The 19083-nt window shown below is 58.3% G+C and overlaps 1 protein-coding gene across 5 annotated transcripts in view; it reads left to right on the top strand.

The window, feature by feature from the left end:
• Positions 1–11264: 11264 nt before the first annotated feature.
• Positions 11265–19083, top strand: part of LRRC7 (leucine rich repeat containing 7) — a 108041-nt gene continuing 100222 nt past the window's right edge. For 4 of the 5 annotated variants that reach the window (XM_054515758.1, XM_054515756.1, XM_054515759.1 and 1 more), the window contains exon 1: positions 14455–15302. In XM_054515758.1, coding sequence (XP_054371733.1) covers positions 15131–15302 — 172 coding nt within the window. In that variant the 5' untranslated portion in view covers positions 14455–15130. Of the gene's footprint in view, positions 11324–14454; positions 15303–19083 lie in introns of those variants that run through there. The other variant, XM_054515757.1, reaches the window with a different exon arrangement.

Below are 19083 nucleotides of genomic sequence, written 5' to 3'. Positions count from 1 at the left end.
CAAATATTCAACACGGAAAATGTGAAGCATTCCAGCCTTCACAGTGATGGTCTTGGGAAGCGCTGTCTGCACTGCTGGGACTGGGAAGGACCTGAAGTCTCATCTTGTGCCACCCCTGCCATGGCAGGGACACCTTCCACTGTCCCAGGCATCTCCAAGATCCACCCAAGGTGGCCCAGGACGTTCCAGGGATGTGGAGTCGGAGCAGACCCACCCCTTTATCCCTGTGCATTCCACCCTCCCCACCATGGGCCGTCCCAGCCATCCCATCCATGGTCTCCTGGAGGGAATTGCTGTTCCAATTCCTTCCCAGGGGTTTAGAGCCAAACCCCTGCCCTTGGCCTCTCCAGGCAGGGATGGGAGGGATTCCATGCAGCCACTGCCTTCGGTGGGACTGGGGAGGGGAAAGGCAGGGATTCACACCTTGCCCTGCGGTGGCACCCACCAGAGGAGCTGCTGTGGTTCTCCCTGTCCCTTCCCTGCTGTTCCAGGGGGAGGAAGGAGTCTCTCCTGCAGGAGAGCCGCATGATTCAGCGGCGTGGAGCTCTCCCAGCCTCCCCTGGCTCCCTCGGTTGTCAGGGAGGATGGGCTGAGCTGAATTTTAACAAACCCACTTCCCTGCAGCTCCTCCAGCCCCAGCAGCGAGAAACAGGCAGAGACACCCTGGGCATGGATCACATCCCACTGCAGGAGCTGTGTCCTGGGCAGATCCTGCTGGGAACCTCCTGCTCCTCAGCAGCTCCTGCTCTCTCCATGCAAAAGAAAAGGGACATAAAAGGCATTTCATGCACTTTCATGTGTTGGGAAGCAAATCCTCCTCCTCCAAATGTGTCCTGGATCCCTTTGCTTTGGAGGTTTTGAGATTCAGCCCCTAAAGTGGCTCCAGGAGAGCTGGAGAGGGGCTGGGGACAAGGGATGGAGGGACAGGACACAGGGAATGGCTCCCACTGCCAGAGGGCAGGGATGGATGGGACATTGGGAATTGGGAATTCCTGGCTGGGCTGGGATTGCCAGAGCAGCTGTGGCTGCCCCTGGATCCCTGGCAGTGCCCAAGGCCAGGCTGGACACTGGGAGAGTGGGAGGTGTCCCTGCCATGGAATAGGATGGGATGGGACGTCCCACCAGAAATCCATCCAGGATTCTATGGTTCTGTCACGTGGGGATGGAATTTTGGGACATTCCCCGTGGGAAGGTTGTGCCCTGCCCAGGCTGGATCCCCCTCATTCCCAGCAGGATGGAACAAGGGAGCCTCCCTGGAGCCCCCAGGGGATTCACCCCCTGACTGAGGGATTCCCTCCCTAAGGGAGCTTGCAGAGCCCAGGATGGATGCTGTGGAAGGGCTGGATGAACAGAAGAGGGGGTGGAAGTGGAGGCTCCCCCTCCTCGTGCTCCCCTGCCTTGGCTTGGAGCATCCCCCGTGCCAGCCTGGGAACAGGGAGCAGCTGATGCAGGCACCAGCTCCTTCCACAGCCACTTGCTATTTTTTCCTGCAGAAAATAAATTTTTTAGGGTTTTTTTTTGCAGTGTCTGTCCTAGAGCATGGACAAGAAAGGTTGGCTATAAATTATGGAGTTCTGAGTCCTCTGCGGAGGGGGAAAGGAAAATCCAGGGAGCCTCAGGAAGGGGAGCACAGCAGCAGCCTGGATGGATGGGGATGAGCCAAGGGAGATGGGGATCCCACCAAAGCCTTCTCCTGGCTGTGGGAAGGGCTCCTGGGGCTCCCTGGCCAGGCAGGGAGCAGCCACATTCCATAACCCAACCCCAACCCTGCCAGTGGCTCCAGAGCCTTGCCAGGGCAATGAAAAACTCAGCAAAGGCAGGGTCAGGGAGTTCTTTGGGGTGGAAAAGACCTCCAGGATCACCGAGTTCAAGCCTTGAAGCAGCATTTGAGCACAGAAACTTTAACTGGGGAGGAGGAGGAGGAGGCAGGGTGCTCCTCCCAGCTCTTTCATCAACTCCGCTGCCGGATTTGGGATATGGAAGAAGTTGGGAGCATTAATGGAGGAAAATGTGTTTCAGTCACTTTGTGAGGGAATTAAACAGGTTTTGCTTTGGCCAAACAGGGAGAGTGTCACTGTAGGACACGAAATAACTCGATGTGCACACACTGCTGTTCTCAGGGTAAAAAGGGAAGTTTGTTTCCTGACTCCAACATTTATAGATTTCCAAAAGTGACAGTGGATTGGAGGGTGACAGTGCCACCTCTCCAACGACACTGGGCAAACCAACAGCCCATCAGATTTCTCTACTTTTATAAAAGAATGCAAAAGAATGAGTTATTTACAGAAAGTGTGTGAGAAAGTTTGCTACAAGAATGTAAACATCAGAAGGCTTAGAAAATCTTGAAAAAATCAGGGTGACAGGAAAGAGCAGAGCTGGGCAGAATCCATAGCTCAGAGCAGCCCCTGAATCCCGGAGGAGAGGGAGCTGCTGGGACTGGGGGGCAATGTGGGGACACCCCCGTGCCCTGGGACACACGGACCCTGGGCTGCGTGCGTGTGAAATCCAGCCTGGGCTGGTGGATCCAGCAGCAAACTGCCCTGGGATCTGGAATCCTGTCCTTGCTGGTTTCCCAGCTCCCTGTGAGGAGCAGCCCCATCTCTGCTTTTCCAGCCACAGAGCCCCCCCGGCCCCTGCTCCACCCTCGGGCCCTGGCTCGTCCCTCAGCTGCTCCTTAGGAAGCAACTTGGTTTGGACAAGGAGCTCACCCCTCCCATTCCTCCTGCCGTTCCCTATTCCCAAATTTCGGAGCCCTTTGGAGCAAACAGAAGGGTTAAGAACATTCTCCATCCCCTCTAAGCTGCAGCCTCCAAGTTGAACCCAGGCACTTCCCAGGAAAAAAAGCCCTAAGCCCCATCCCTGTGTGGCTGGCAAAAAGGAGAGGGAGGACTTGGACTGGGGAATGATTTGCTCATCCCAGTTTTCCTCACCTTTTTCCATTTAGAAATTCCAGGATCCATTCCCAGGGCAGCTGCTCCTGGAGCACCAAAGCCAGCACTCCTCGCTGGCTTCCAGAGGCTCCTGGAGTTCCCTAATTCCAGCCTCAAATCCCAAATGCTCCATTTAACAGAGGGCCAGAGATCCTGAAATCCTGCTGCCAAAAACAAGAGGAGCCCTGGATTCCCAAAGAGCTGTTGGGATGGGCTGAGCCTCCCCATCCCACACGGCTGCACCTGGGGAAAGCCAAGCTCTGCCTCTCCTCTGCTGCATTCCTGATTATTTTGACACAAGAGAGCCTGGGGTAGGGACAAATCCATCATTCCTCTGGATCATTTCAATGTATGAGTGGGGTTTTTAATACCCAGGCTTCTCCAGCTGCATCTTCCCATTTTTTATGACGTTTTCCCCATTTTCTGGAGCAGGCCTATCAATTCTCTGCTGCTTTCTTCCTCTTGCTTAATTGAAAATGTCAATTCTTGTATTTAATGAGAATTTCTGCCCTATTCTAACTGTGTCAGAAGAGACTTTATCCCAAATCCAGACCTAAAAACCCACTGCAAAAATTTCTGCTGCCATAAATCCATGAGGGATTCGGGACAGCTACAGGGGCTAACAAGGATTTGAACCCCACGTAGGAAAATTACAGCTATCTTTCCAATTCCTGTCCATCTTTTTATTAATTCCATAAATTTCCCTTGTCTGCCAGCGCTGCTCTTGGCTCTGTCCAGGGATGTTGAGCCCCAGGAAGGGAAGGGAGCTGGAGAAGCAGGGGGTGGTGGAGCCCTCATCCCTGGAGGGATCCCAGAGCCCTGTGGATGTGGCACAGGGGTGGCCTTGGCAGTGCTTGTCCCCATGGTTCCCCCACCCCATGACAACATCATCCCACTTATTTTCTTTTTTTTCTTTTTTTTCTTTTTTTTGGGGGGAAAGATGTGTGGAAAATCTGGAAAACAAAACCTGACCTGCAAACCAAGGCAGAGGGAAAGCAAACATCTCCTGCTGCTGCTGCTGGTTTTGGGGGTGATGGGAGAGCAGCAGTGGGGATGGCAGGGAGGGAGGGAGGGAAGGCTCTGATTCACAATTCCTCATCCCACAATGTTTACAGCGCTTGGGCTGGGAAAAATACCTGTTCCCAGGAATGCTCCTCAGTAGGCTTGGCTTTCTCCTCGCTGCCATTGCTTAGTAACAGCTCTATTTTTAAATGCCAAGAGGGTAATAGACCAAAAAATGGGAGTTTACTCAGTTTCTGATCCTACAGGCACTAAACCCAGCGGGATGGGGCCCTTGGGATGGGGGAGTTGTGGGATCAGGGCCAGGAGCTGCCCACACCAACCTGCAGCGTTCCTGCTGGGTGAGGAAAACCCCAGAGCGGGAAATGTGTGCAGTCCTCAGCTGGTGGGGATCTCCTGGAGAGGGCACATCCTGTCCCTGCGAGGCGTGGGGAGTTCCTGGGGCAGCCAGGCTGGGGAAGGAGGCTGTGGATGCAGGGAGCTGAGCCCGGGCAGCAGGAACAGGGAATCTGCAGCGGGATCTGCTTCTACCCCAGCACCACTGGGGAAAGAAATCCCAAATTCCCAGCCTGGTTTGGGCTGGGAGGGACCCCAAATCCCACCCAGTGCCAGCCCTGCCATGGCAGGGACACCTCCCACTGTCCCAGTGTCCAGCCTGGCCTTGGGCACTGCCAGGGATCCAGGGCAGCCCCAGCTGCTCTGGGAATTCTATTCCAGCCCCTCCCCATCCTCCCAGCCAGGAATTCCTTCCCAATATCCCATCTCTTCCTGCCCTCTTTCAGCCTAAAGCAAATCTCCAACAGTTTCTGCTCAAATACACTTCCAGGAGTATCCAAAATTGCTAAAATCTCGATTTGGGAAGCAGCTTGTGCAAGCCCCATGGATTTGGGAGCACATCCATTCTCCCTCTGCCTGGATCCCACAGGGCTGCACCAGGATGGCTGAGGCCACCTCCTGCCCCTGGGATCTTCCTCATGGAAAATATCAGGATAAATACGTTTATCCTGGAAAATATAACAGGAAATACCAGGATAAAAGGGATCATTTATCCTGTGCCCATCCACTGAAGGTCATGGGATTTTATTCATTTTCCTGGCTTTGCAGAATTCCCTCTGTGCAGCCCTAGTGTTCATTATTCCTTTCCTTTCTCAAGGATGAACTCCTGGAAATCCCTCGGGAGCACAAGGAGGGCACAAAGCAGAGCCCGGGGCTGGCAAAGAGCTGAGGACAAGTCCCTGAAGCCTTGTGCCACCACCACCACCTGTCCTTTGGGTGGGTTTAACCCATTCCTGTGAGGAACGTGGCATTAAACTTGTGCCCAAACTCCCTGGTTTGGTGAAGAGGCGCCAGACCCAGGCTCGGGGGCCTGGGGACAGCAAAGTAACAGCTTTGTGAGCACCCCCAGTGCCAGCAATCCCCGTCCTGCTGCCCAGGGCTCCTCAGGAGGGGGGCACAGAGCAGGAGGAGGTGCTGGTTTGGTGGCGCTGCCATGGGAGCCGTGCCAGGCTGGGGCTGCCTGGGCTCTGCCCTGCCCACGGGGGGACCTGGGCACGGCAGCTGCCCCAAAACCACCCCCAGAGGGGGAAACCCCCTGAGTGCCAGCGCTCACAGTGCCAGGGGTGCTTTGGAGCTGTAAATTACCAGAGCAGGGCAGGGAAACAGGTGTGGGAGGGGAAAGGATGGGAGGCGTGTTACGGACGGAGTGCTGAGGGTGGGAATGGCATTTCCAGGGTGTTTAAAGCCAGGGTGACCTTGGCAGCGAGCCCCGATGGAGGAGAAGCCGGGCCCAGCTGCTGCGGGCGGTGGCTGGGAGGGAACTTTGCTCCGGGAGCTTCCCGGGGCCTGCCTGGAGCTGTCCTTGGTGCCATTCCCGTGCCAGCACGGAACCCTGGAACGGCGGGGAGCGACCTTAAAGGCGTCCCAGACCCTCAAAAACCCACGGAGCTGGATCCATGGCCAGGCACAAACCCCAGCAGAGCCAGGCACCGTCCCCTGCCATGGCCACAGCAGCCCACATCTGGAAAAGGGGATTGTTCACCTCTGTTTTCCCTTTCTCTTTGGGATTGTCCATCCCTGTTTTCCCTTTGGGACTGGCAGTGCTGCAGGGTCTAGGAGCTGCCCGGGATTGTCCATCCCTGTTTTCCCTTTCCCTTTGGGATTGTCCATCCCTGTTTTCCCTTTCCCTTTGGGATTGGCAGTGCTGGGAGCTGCCAGGATTGTCCATCCTTGTTTTCCCTTTCCCTTTTGGATTGTCCATCCCTGTTTTCCCTTTGGGATTGGCAGTGCTGGGGGGCTGGGATCTGCCTGGGATTGTCCATCCCTGTTTTCCCTTTCCCTTTGGGATTGTCCATCCCAGTTTTCCCTTTCCCCTTGGGATTGTCCATCCCAGTTTTCCCTTTCCCTTTAGCATTGTCCATCCCAGTTTTCCCTTTCCCTTTGGGATTGTCCATCCCAGTTTTCCCTTTCCCTTTGGGATTGTCCATCCCAGTTTTCCCTTTCCCTTTGAGATTGTCCATCCCTGTTTTCCCTTTCCCTTTGGGATTGTCCATCCCAGTTTTCCCTTTCCCCTTGGGATTGTCCATCCCAGTTTTCCCTTTCCCTTTAGCATTGTCCATCCCAGTTTTCCCTTTCCCTTTGGGATTGTCCATCCCAGTTTTCCCTTTCCCTTTGGGATTGTCCATCCCAGTTTTCCCTTTCCCTTTGAGATTGTCCATCCCTGTTTTCCCTTTGGGACTGGCAGTGCTGGGGGCTGGGGGCTGCCCGGGGCTGCTCCCCCTCGCTCCCAGCTCACCCCCGGGGCCCGGGTTTCCCTTTGGGAGGCAGAGGAAGTTCCCATGGTGTCTCCAGGGTGGCAGGCTGTGAAGGGCAGATGGAGAGAGCCCGTTCCAGCGCGGGTCCGGCGAGGCTCTGCTCCTGCTGCAGCGCCTGCAGCGCGTTCCTGCCACACGCTGCTGCAGAGTGCAGCCCACTGCAGCAGGGAGGGAAGAGAATTCCCTCCCTGGGCCGCGTGCTGTGAGGAGAGGCTGTGACAGCCCCGGCTCTGGCAGGAGCCTCTGCACCAGAGCAGCCCCCGCCGGCAGAGCGGCCGGCAGTGACCTTCAGCTGCTCTTCAGAACGCAGCTCCGGCTGCCAGAGCCGTGCCTGGGCCGGGGGGAGCTGGCAGGGAGCCGTGGGGCTGGCAGCAGAGATTTAAACGCTCTTGGTAGGCATGGAGAGCTCAGCTGCTCCAGGAACTGAAATAGGAGGGGAGGGTTCCGTGCGCCACCCGATCGCCGCGTGCCGGGAACTCGAAAATGGAAACTGGATCAGGGATTCTCCTGACAACGCTCCTGACCCCTGTGCTCAGCACTGCACAGCCCAGTGGCTCCCAGGATCCTCATGGAATCACGGAATCCCAGGCTGGCTTGGTCAGAAGGACCTTAAAGCTCGTCTCATTCCAGCAGGGACACCTCCCTCTGTCCCAGGGCACACCCCAGAGCAGGAGATCAGGATCATCCCAGCTCCTCTCCTGAACTCCTTTGTCCTTTTGATGGGAGAGGGAACAGGCAGCAGTCTCATCTCCCTGGCTGTTACGTTTTATAACAGGTTTTTTAAGTGCCTCTGGATGATAGAAATGAAATAATTTCAGTGTTAAAAGAAGAAATTTTAGTTGTTCCAGTTTTAAGAGTTACCATTCTTGCAGGTCCAGCCTGATGACATCATCGCTCCAGAAAAAATGAACTTTTTCCCAAATTACCTTCAGTGCAGGGATGTAAATATCCCAAGTTATTCCAGTGCCATGCTGATGGAGCAGCTCCAGCAGCTCCTCATGGATAGTGACAATTATCCATGGGTTACACACTGGGCATGAGGGGCAAGGGCAGCACCCCGCTGCTTTTTGGGTTCCCATGAAGATTTTCCTTCCTTTCCCACCCTCGTTTTTCACCTCCTGAATTCTGCCTCAATGAAAATTCCCAAACCACCTTGGGCAGAGCCTGCCAGGTCCCTCCTGCCCCAGCCCTTCACCCTCTCCCAGCTCCCAGCTGGACTCTTTGTCACCACCCACAGAGGGTGACCTGAACCCGCCCTGTCTGTGGCACCAGGGCCTCATCCCCTCCTCTCAACCCCACAGTGAAAGGCTCCAGAAATGCAGATCAGCTTTGTCTGGCAATACTTCAAGTAGTGCTTGAGAGGACTTGGTGGAACCAGAGAGAAAAAATCTATTGGGAATTCTAAAGGGAAAGTGTTCAAAGCTGTGCAGCTCCACCATTAATTGAACAGAAGGATCTGAGTCCTTAAAACTGTTCCTTCTCTCCATAGTCCAGACTTTTAAAAAATGGGCAATAAAAATATCTTTATTTCAGGGTTATCTATGTGCTGCTTTGATTTACCCCCCATCGTCCCAGCTGGACTTGACCAGACCCTTCTGAGCCCAAACCTGCAGAACACTGCTAGGGAACACATCCAGCTTTCCTGGGAAATTTGCTGAAACATTCTAAATCAACATTCTTTTGCTGAAACATTCTAAATCAACATTCTCAATCAACATTCTAAACTTTGCCTTAGCCAGGCCCACAGCAGGAAAGGATTTTTTTATAGGAGCTTAGCAGGGGAAATGCATGGAAGAGCAGCAAAGCCCAGCTTAGGGACTTGTTCCACTGACCAGCTGGAGCTGTGCCTCAGCAGAGCTCAGGGATGTGCTGGCATCCACATTTCTCACTATTCTGGCCTGCTCTTTTCTGGCCTTGCTTTCCCTGTCTCTGCTGGAGCTGGTGGAACCGCTGTGGGACTGCTGTGAACTGAAGGGAATTGAGGATTTCGGTTCCACAGCTCCAGCCTTGCCCTTCCCAGCTCCTGGCAGGGGGGTTTGGTTCCCACCTGCCCCTGGCACATCCCTGTGTTCCTCCCTCTCCACACTTGCCTTTTCAGGGAAGAAAGTCTCTGTTTTCTCATCAAGGACTCAGCTCTTCCAGGGGTTTTCCAGTTCCTTTGTGCCCTTCAGAATCTTGGTGCTTTTCAGGAACATCAGGAAAGGAAAGAACTCTCAGCTGTAACAAAAGATCCCTATCTCATGCTACTGTGGATCTCCTGAAGACAAATTTCCATCTCCTGCCTCCCACAAGCTGTCCTTGTCCCAGCTGACACTGGACACTCCCCATGTCACCCCTGAGATCAGAGTCACTGGATTGGGTGAGAGGGACCCCAAATCTCACCCAGTGCCACCCCTGCCATGGCAGGGACACCTCCCACTGTCCCAGGCTGCTCCCAGCCCCAATGTCCAGCCTGGCCTTGGGCACTGCCAGGGATCCAGGGGCAGCCCCAGCTGCTCTGGGCAACACCAAACCAGGGGATGTGCGCTTTGAGCACTGCAAAAATGTTGGTGGAAATTTTCCAGGCCTAATTTGGCTTCCCACTCAGAGATGGAGAGAGTGAGAGAGACTGGGAGCATCCCCAGAGCAGGAATTCCTCCACCAGCAACAGGCAGAGGAGAGGCCATCAGTGCCAGGGATGATCCTCGTGGAACAGGGCTGGGGGGTTCACTGCTGGATAAACCCTCCTGTGACCCTCCTGCCAGGCAGGTTCCAGAGACCGGCAAGAGCGAGGTGCTGACCTCACCCAGCACAGAGCTGTGGAGCCACCGTGTCACCACGGCCATCCCGTGTCACTGCCAGGCCATCCTGTGTCACTGCTGGGCCATTCTGTGTCACCATGGCCATCCCGTGTCGCTCCTGCCAGGCCATCCCGTGTCACTGCCAGGCCATTCTGTGTCACTGTCAGGCCATTCTGTGTCACCATGGCCATCCCGTGTCACTGCCAGGCCATCCCGTGTCACTGTCAGGCCATCCCGTGTCACCACGGCCATCCTGTGTCACTGCCAGGCCATTCTGTGTCACCATGGCCATCCCGTGTCACTGCCAGGCCATCCCGTGTCACTGTCAGGCCATCCCGTGTCACCACGGCCATCCTGTGTCACTGCCAGGCCATTCTGTGTCACCATGGCCATCCCGTGTCACTGCCAGGCCATCCCGTGTCACTGTCAGGCCATCCCGTGTCACCACGGCCATCCTATGTCACTGCCGGGCCATTCTGTGTCACCACGGCCATCCCGTGTCACTGCCAGGCCATTCTGTGTCACTGCTGGGCCATTCTGTGTCACCATGGCCATCCCGTGTCACTGCCAGGCCATCCTGTGTCACTGCTGGGCCATTCTGTGTCACCATGGCCATCCCGTGTCACTGCCAGGCCATCCCGTGTCACCACGGCCATCCTATGTCACTGCCAGGCCATTCTGTGTCACTGCCAGCCCTGCCAGCGCCCCTGGGTGGCAGTGGCTGCCCCAGAGCCCCAGAATGGGACACGGCAGGAGCGGGGCTGGCTTTGCTGCCTTTGGGAACAAGGAGTGGAGCCGAGCAGCTCCGGGACTCGCTGCTGCCACAGCTGCTCTGGGGAGCCCAGCCCGTGGGCAGTGATGTGCTGGGAGGTGTCCCGGCCGCGGCAGGAGTGGAACGAGCTGAGCTTTAAGGTCCCTCCCAACCCAAGGCGTTCTGTGTTTCCGTGAGCCCCGGAGGGTTCCCGGCATCGCTCCAGGTCACACACAGGGACAGGGTGGCACAGCCACGGCTGTGTCCTGCTCTGTGCCGCGGCAGGTGCTGCTCCTGGGGACGGAGGGCAGTCAGGACAGCCAGGGCAGCCTCACCCCCGGGCAAGGTGCCCCTGCTGGGTGTTCCCCGCGACCCCCGCGGTTTTAGCCCGTGGTCTGCGACACCGCAGCCCGCAGGTGTCCCCACACTCCCCGCGCAGCTCCCGGGAGGCTGCGAGCCCTTCCCGCCCCTTGGCCCGGGCGAGGAAAGGCTCCTGCCGTGGCAAAGGGGCGATGCGGCGGCCGGGGGCCGTCCGGGGCCGTGGCTGGGGGCCGGGGGATGCTGCGGGGACGCTCCGCTCGCGGGACGCCCCGTCGGGACGGGGACGGGCGGGGACGGGCGGCACCGCCTGCGCGCACGGCTCCGCGCCGCTCCGCACCGCACCTGCCCGCAGCGCATCCCCCGCACATCCCACACGGCCTCCCCCGCCCCGCATCCCGCATCCTCCCGCTCCGCTCCGCACCGCCCCGGGCGGGGGGCGCGGCCGCGTTCCGCCCCCCCGCACCGCCCCTGCGCCGCCGCGGAGCGCAGCGCGGGCGCGCAGCGGGACCGGACCCGCCCCGCCGCCGCCGCCGCCGCCGCCGCCGCCGCTTTGTGTCTGGGCGCCGCCCGCGGAGGCGGAGCGGGCCCGGCCCTGGGCTCCGCGGCGCGGCGGGGCGGGCGGCGGGACAGCCGCGGGCAGCCCCCGGCGGCGCCCGCGCAGCCCCCGCACCGCGGCTCGGCCGCGCATGGACGCGCGCTCCCGCCTGCACCGTGAGTACGCGGGAACGGGGCCGGGAGGGGCGCGCAGCCCCCGGGGATGCCCGGGCCGCCCCCGCCCCCGGGCGCGGGAGGGAGCGCGGGGCGGCTCCGCCGAGGACAAAGGAGCGCGGGGAGCGCTCGGTGCGCGCAGCCGGGCTCGCTCCGCGCCGCCGCCCCCGCGCAGCCCCCGCGGCGCGGTGACAGCTCGGGCTGTGCCGTCCCACAGCACCTGCCTGCGGCGGGGGTCGGGCTCGGCACAGCTCCTGGAAAATTCTGCGCCCTTCGCAGCGCCGGTGGAGGCGCGGGGAGGTGCGGAGGAGGCTCCTTCCCTCCCTCCTTCCCTCCCTCCCTCCCTCCCTCCGCGCAGGGACATCGCCGCCTCCCGCGGTCCCGCGTGGCGCTGCCGCTGCATCCCCGGCCGGCACCGGCCCGGTTTGTGCCCGGCCCGGTTCGTGTCCGGCCCGTTTGCCCGGCCCGTTGGCCCCGCTGCCCCGCCGGGTGCCCCAGCTGCGTGCCCGGGCTCTGGGGGCAGCGGGCGATGGGCCCCGGCTCACCCCGCGCTGGGGTCTGGGGGAGGCTGGGCAGGGGCCGGGCCCGTGGCGCTCCGAGCCCGCATCCCCCGTGCCCGTGTCCGTGTCCGTGTCGCTGCCGAGGGACAGCGTGTGCCCAGGACACCGAGCTGGCTTCGCTCGTGTTCTCTGGGAGGCTGGGCCAGGGAGGGTCACGGACAGGAGAGCCCTGTTGAAAGTTCCTTGGGTTTTGGGAAACAGAAACGGTCCGATGGATATTTTTGCCGTGCCCCTCACTCCATCTAAATCCCTTCCTTTCACTCCTGTCCATCCGTGATTCCCAGCTAAAAACGCCGGCCACGTGCCGTTGGCTGGTGCCTCTAACCTCGGGTGCTGGAGTGGGAATAATCCTTAGGAACAGCTGAAATCCAAAGCGTTTCCTTTAGCATTCCACGAGCAGAGCAGTTGGGTTCTGCTGTTCTGCATCTGCTCGCTCAGCTCCTGGCGGAGGAGGAGGAGGGAGGAAGGAGGGAGGGAAGGATGCTCGCCATGGCAACCTCGCGGCGCAGATTGCAGCCACTTCGGGGAAGTAGCAGGACTTGGGAGAGAAGCAGGAGCAGCTGAGCTCGGAACCGGCGCGATCGGGGCTGAGCGGTGCCTCTCGGAAAGGCTGACCTGGCTTTGGGAGCGGTCCCGGTGCCTCGGTTCCGAGGTGTGGGTGTGCAGAGGGAAGGGGCCTTCGGGGAGGTCACGGAGCATCCTCTGCGTGCAGCCGCAGTGAGAGGAGGGCTCTTCATTCCCAAAACACCGTTAATTACTGTAATTATCCCGAAATTCCGTGATTTTACCATCCAACGCCTTGCTGTGCCGCGTTACCTTGGTGTCCCTGTGAACTTTAACCTTGGCCTGTGTTCCATCTGTAAACTTTTCCTTGGATAAAGCAGCAGCAGTTTTTATTTTTTTAATTACCTCACAGAGGAGGAGCTTTGCTCTGTGCTTCTGTTAGACAGCTGATGTGAAATCCCTAAAAAGGGGGGGGTGGATTACACTGATTTTAGCAGTTGCTGGAGTAACAAAACCATTCCTGGGTGCCTGGTGGATGTGAGGAGCTGCAGCTCGGGAGCAAATGCTGCGGAGAGCTGGGCTGGAATGCCTGGGAAGGTGCTGCCTGCCCAGCAGCAAATTCCCCATTCCCTGCACCTGCAGGAATTCTTCAGTGCTTCCCACAAAGCATTAAAAATTGGTTAAAGTTTAAAATCCCACAAAAAGGATTTTAAAAGGAAGCTTGGCTGCTGTCCCTGGAATATTTCGAGGCAGCAGCACCATTAGAGCCCCCAAAATTCAGATTAATCACCTCTGAGGTGTTTGCATCTGGAGGAGGCTTTGCTGGGAGCGCTGATCCTAAAGCAGGGACTCCAGGGATCCCAAACGCAGCAGGACGTGGCAATCCATGCCAGGACAGCCTGGGGCTGGCTGGTGCTGGCCCCAGAGCCCTGTGGCCACTGAGCCACCCCCAGCTCTGTGCTGTCCCCAGGGCCTGGGCAAACCTGGGAGAGGCCTGGGCTCAGGGATGGGAGACTGACGGACAGCAGGGCTTCGGAAATGATGAACTGAAATTCCGGAATCTGGATCCTCCCGGGCATCCAGGGCATTTTACCCTCCTGGGCTCCAGCTGACACCCCCTCCCCTGCCCGGTGGGAGCAGAGGCTCCGTCCCTGGGGCTGCTCCATCCCCAGCCGTGCTCCAGGGCTGCCCATCCCGGCTGTCCCCACCTGGGAAGGGGGGGCCTGGTGGAGGCGGAGCTGCTGCCCTGCAGGGTGTGGATCCACCAGCACTGGGAAAATCCGCTGGGACACAGCTGGGGGCGGGAGCCCAGCCCCAGCACCCGAGAGGTGTCCCAGGAACATCCAGGGCCACTTGAGAATCCCAATTAAGGATTTCGGTGGATGCGAGCCCAGCGCAGCCCGAGCTCCTCGAGGTGGTACCAAGCCCTATTTAAAGATTTCTAAGAGCCACGATGTGTCCTTGGTTTTCATCTCAGCTCCCTCTAATTTTAGCGTGGTTTCCGTAGGCTCTCATTTGCAGATTGCATCAAATCCTAGGACAAGGCTTGCAGAACTCGGGGCTGGGTGGTTTTTTTTGGTTTGTTGGTTTTTGTTTTTTTTTTTTTTTTTTTTTTTTCCCTGGGAATGCAGCAATTTGTCGAGAGCAGAGAAATCCTCCGTGTTTGACTGGGCAGAGCCGCCCCTCCTGGTGTGAGCTGCGGAGAAGTTGGGGAAGGGAGGAAGGTGGAGGGATGAGGAGGGATGGCTGGAAGCAGCTGGGAATGAGGCTGGAGAGCCCCGGGGAGAGGCTGCTGCTGGCAGGGCTGGAGCCAAGTGCAAAATTAGGGGAAGAAAGGAGCCTTAAATCCCCGCGCTCTGCGAAGGGGGAGCAAACACCGTGTTAATGGATCAGGTTCTGGTGAATAAAGAAGAAAAGAAGCTCTAAGCTCAGGAAGGCTCTTTTTTATTATAAGGAGGAGAACATTGCTCATCCTTTAGTTCCCTTGGATCCGGAGTGAATGACTTTAGAGCTACAGGAGTTTAAGCTCATCGGAGGAAAACGGCGCTTCTTTTCATTTTTTCATTTTTTTCATTTTTTTTCATTTTTTTTCTTATTGTTTTTTTCCTTCCCGAATATTTTTCTGGGAAAAAAAAAAAAAGATTTGGAAACGAGAGTTGGAGCCAAGAGAATCTGCGGAGAGCAAATGTAACCTTCTCTAGGCTAGGAAGCAGCGGTCAGAAACAACCCGCACTTGCCTGAGAGGGGTGAAGGAGAGCGCGGAGCGGCTCCAGCCGGGATGTAGGGAGCAGCGGTGGGACTGGGAGCGCCGGGCACATTCCCATGGCCGGGAATCCAGCGCTCGGCTCCGCGTCACGTGCAGCGCCCGGCACCGCTCCTGCTCCCGCCGTGTGAAGACGTCCTTGGCGGATCTCGGATGCTCGGCTGCTCGCATTGAGATAAAGCCGCCGGCCGAGGGATCCGCCGGCAATCGAACCCTGAGGAGCTGAGGAGCCTCTGGACAGCCGCGGGAGCTCGGGAATTGGCCAGCGGGGCGGGCAGGGCGGGCATCCCTCGGCTCCTGCCCGCGGAGCCCCGGCGGCGGCTCCCCCAGCCCGGCCCGGAGCTGCCCCGGAGCTGGATCCGGCGGGATTTCAACCTCGGCTCCCCGCGATCGCCTCGGCCCTGGATTGTTGCACAGCCCCGCTCGGCCGGGCGCTGCTTCTGCCGCTGGGACAGCCCCGCTGCGGCAGGGGCCGGGGCAGGGATGGCATGGCACGGGCACGGGCACGGGCACGGCGGCGTGCCCGAATTCCCCCCGCGAGGAACGCGCCGGGGCAGCGGATTCACCCCTCCCCTGAGCCACGGCAGGAGCCGCGAGCGGGGCCGGCGCCGGCGCTTGGTGTCCCTGCTGCAGAACCCATCCCTGCTCTGCAGAGGTGCCGGGGGCGGGCGCGGGGGGACACGGCTGGGGACACCTGGGGGGATGCGGGGGACACCCGGGGGGATGCGGGGGGAAAGACCCTGGTGGCTTTGGGGGACAGACCCTGGTGGCTTTGGGGGACAGATCCTGGTGGCTTTGGGGGACAGACCCTGGTGGCTTTGGGGGACAGATCCTGGTGGCTTTAAGGGGACAGACCCTGGTGGCTTTGGGGGACAGATCCTGGTGGCTTTGGGGGACAGATCCTGGTGGCTTTGGGGGACAGATCCTGGTGGCTTTAAGGGGACAGACCCTGGTGGCTTTGGGGGACAGATCCTGGTGGCTTTGGGGGACAGATCCTGGTGGCTTTAAGGGGACAGACCCCAGTGGCTTTGGGGACAGACCCTGGTGGCTTTGGGGGACAGATCCTGGTGGCTTTGGGGGACAGATCCTGGTGGCTTTGGGGGGACAGACCCCAGTGGCTTTGGGGGGACAGATCCTGGTGGCTTTGGGGGGACAGACCCCAGTGGCTTTGGGGGGACAGATCCTGGTGGCTTTATGGGGACAGATCCTGGTGGCTTTATGGGGACCGACCCTGTGGGGCTCAGAGCTGCTGCCACAAGGGGACATGGCTGGGGACACCTGGGGGGCTTCGGGAGGACAGACCCTGGTGGCTTTATGGGAATAGATCCTGGTGGCTTTATGGGGACAGACCCTGGTGGCTTTGAGGGGACAGACCCTGGTGGCTTTATGGGGACTGACCCTGCGCTGCTGCCATGAGGGGAGACGGCTCTGTGGGGACAGACCTTGGTGGCTTTAGGAGGGACAATGATGGCTTTGGTGGGGGACAAACCCTGCTGGGGCTTGAGGAGATGCTGGCAGGAGGGTACAGAGCTCGGTGAGGACACACCTTGGTGGCTCTGTGGGGACAGACAGTGATGGCTTTGGCGGGGGATTGAGGAGATGCTGGCAGGAGGGGACACAGCTCTGGGCAGGGGGACTTTGGTGGCTTTGGGGGCCAAGGAGCTGAGCTGTGGCTGCCAGGAGCTCTGGCTCCAGCTCTTCCCAGGTCAAACCCCAGCAATCTCTGCCTCTGGGCCTCTCTTGCTTCTTTCCCAAATATATAAAAATCAGCTCCATCCAGACACCCCCACAAGTTCTGTTTCCAGCACCACCTTCCATCTTCCCTTCGCTGCTGCCCTTCCCAATGCTGGCCTCTGCAGAGTCTTTGGGGCAGGGGTTCCTCAGCCCTGTTTGGGAGGTGGTTTTGGCCCTGTGCTCCTGCCAGAGGGGCACCTGGACAGCCTGGACAGAGGGACAGGTTGGGATGGTGCTGGAGCCATGCTGGGAATGGAGGGATGAGGCTGGCAAGGGGGCACTCCCTTCATAACCAGCATTGAAATCAGGACCTGGACTTTGATGGTCCTCCCAGCTGGGGAGATCCTGGTTCCATGCTCTGAAAGGGTTTGGAATCTCGTTGCACTTTGATTTCTCCCCAGGTATTTGCTGTGTGTGCGGCGTGGAGGCAGCTCTGCCTGTTGTTCCAAGAAATATTCCTACATTTTCCAGCCTGAGCACTAAATTGGTGGCTTTCAGCAGTTCCCTAATTATGTGAGACATTTTTTGTACTTAACAAATGGCTCTGATTCCTGCCAGCACTTCAGCCTGGTGTTCCAGGCCCGTGGGTGTCGGGGAACAGAACATATTTCTGTGTCTGTGAATATGATCCCACACGTTGTCTTAAGTGGGAAAATGTTCACAGCCCTTATATGGAGAGGGAATTTTTTCCCCCCCCCTCTAAATCCATCAGTGCCTTCTCCTGCAGTACTGATGCAGTTTTGATCTTCCTGGTGCTCTCCAGGCTGGATGAGGAAGCTGAAATATGCAATGGGCTTTCTTCTTTTCCTGGCAGGAGCGTGGTGTGACCTGCTCTGCCCCCAGAGCATCCAGGAACTGGGGCTGGAGGTGGGGGTGCCCTGCCCAGCTGCAGAGCTGCCAGCTGAAGGGACCTGGGAGCAGCAGCAGCAGCTCCTGGAACTGTGCCCCCTCCTTCCCCTGGCTGGGAGCTCCCACCCCCAGCCCTGTTGGTGGCATTGCTGCAGCCGGGAATTGTGGAAAAAAGCTGGGAATTGTGGGAATCGTGGAAAAAGAAGCTGGGAATTGAGGGGAAAATCTGGGATGTGTCAGAGCACAGTGACAGGGCCCTGCTCCCCACTGCTGTGCCAGGGGGGTTGTGCCGTGTCACTCAGGGAGCACAGGAGCTCTGGGAGCACTTGGTGGTGTCCTGAGGGAATGTGGGGAAGAGGCTTGGGAGGAGCTCCTTGGGCTGATGGAGGGGCGGAGTGGCCTCCCAAGGGATTTTGTCCAGGAATATCCATGGCTGCATGAGGAGTTCCTGCCCAGTGGCATCAATCCCAAATCCTCTGGGGCTTTGTGGTGCCCATGCAGGGGCAGCAGTGGAGTGAGGCCACTCTGTGCTGGCTCCTGGGAAAGCTGAGGGGAAGAAGGGGAGCGTGGCCAGGCTGGAGTGGCCAGGGTCACTCAGGGGGTGGATGGGGCCCAGGGCTGGGCACAGGGGCAGGATCACCCTGACCTGCTGGGAATGCTCTTCCCAAAGCTGCATCCCACCCCAGGATCCCACTGGGCACTGCTGGCCAGGCACGGCTCAGTGTCCCCAGCTCCTTCTCCAGGGGTCCTGCAGGATGGGCCATTTTGGGAATGAGGTTCTGCACGAGCCTTGAGCACCAGCTCAGTGAATGGGCCTGCATTTGTAGGAATTTTCCTTGGGATCACAGGACAGGGTTTTCTGTATTTGTTGAGCCATGGCTGCAGATGTTGCAGTGTTTTTCTCAGGATTTTTTTTTCCCCAGCAAAGCCACTTCTCAGGATTCCTGCAGAAATACCTGGGAAAGAGGCCACACTGAAAACTGGGAGCACCATCAGCTTTCCAGCCTGGGCACAGAAAACCCTGAAAACGAGGAACTCTGTGCATTTTCCAGGGCTGTCCTTGTCCCCACCTGCCAGGAAAAGGCACTTCTTTAACAGGATGTCATTCTCACTCTGCTGGATGAACATTTCCAGTTGTGATGACAACCATGTGGGAACTTGGACAAGTGGAAAAGGGAGCTCCAGGAGCTGCCAGGCACAGGCCTTTCATCAGAGCTGCTATTTTGGGGGGACAGATTCAGCATCAGTAGGTGTGAGGCAAAGTGTCAGCCTGGATTTAATCCTTGCCCAAGACATCTTGGCTTTGGAGTGGTGCCTTTGGATAAATCTCATCCCCAAGGTCACTCTGTATCCATGGGGAGGGCTGGGAAAATCCACCCACAAAGCAGATGCCTGATTTGTTTCCTTCTTCAGTTTTTCTTTAATCCAGCTGGTTTTGGAGGAAGCACAAGCCAGGGTGGGAGTAAGGAGGCAGCAGAGTGGCATTCCAGGGAATTTTGGAGTCCCTTCCCAGGAGGTGTCCAGGGCAGGGCTGGAGGTGACACTCAGAGCTCTGGGCTGGGGGCAAGGTGGGGATTGGGCACAGCTGGGACTTGGTGACCTTGGAGGGCTTTTCCCTCAGGAATTCTGGGATTCTGTTCCTCAGGACTTGCTGGAACCTCATCCATAGGGTTGGGAGAACGTCATTGGCGTGAGCCCTCAGATTAAGCTGGGGCTGGGTAAATGTGAATTGCTTTGGATTTGGTCCTGCCTGGCCACCTGCACTCACCATCCCAGAGAGGGACCAACATCTCCTGCTGGCTCCAGCCAGGCACACAGAGAGCGCCTGAAACGGTGGGGTGGGAAAAGCTCTT

The sequence above is a fragment of the Molothrus ater genome, chromosome 9 (assembly GCF_012460135.2).
Source record: "Molothrus ater isolate BHLD 08-10-18 breed brown headed cowbird chromosome 9, BPBGC_Mater_1.1, whole genome shotgun sequence".
NCBI lineage: Eukaryota > Metazoa > Chordata > Aves > Passeriformes > Icteridae > Molothrus > Molothrus ater.
Note: the sequence above shows the minus strand (reverse complement) of the source record. Positions and strands in the feature narration are given on the sequence as shown.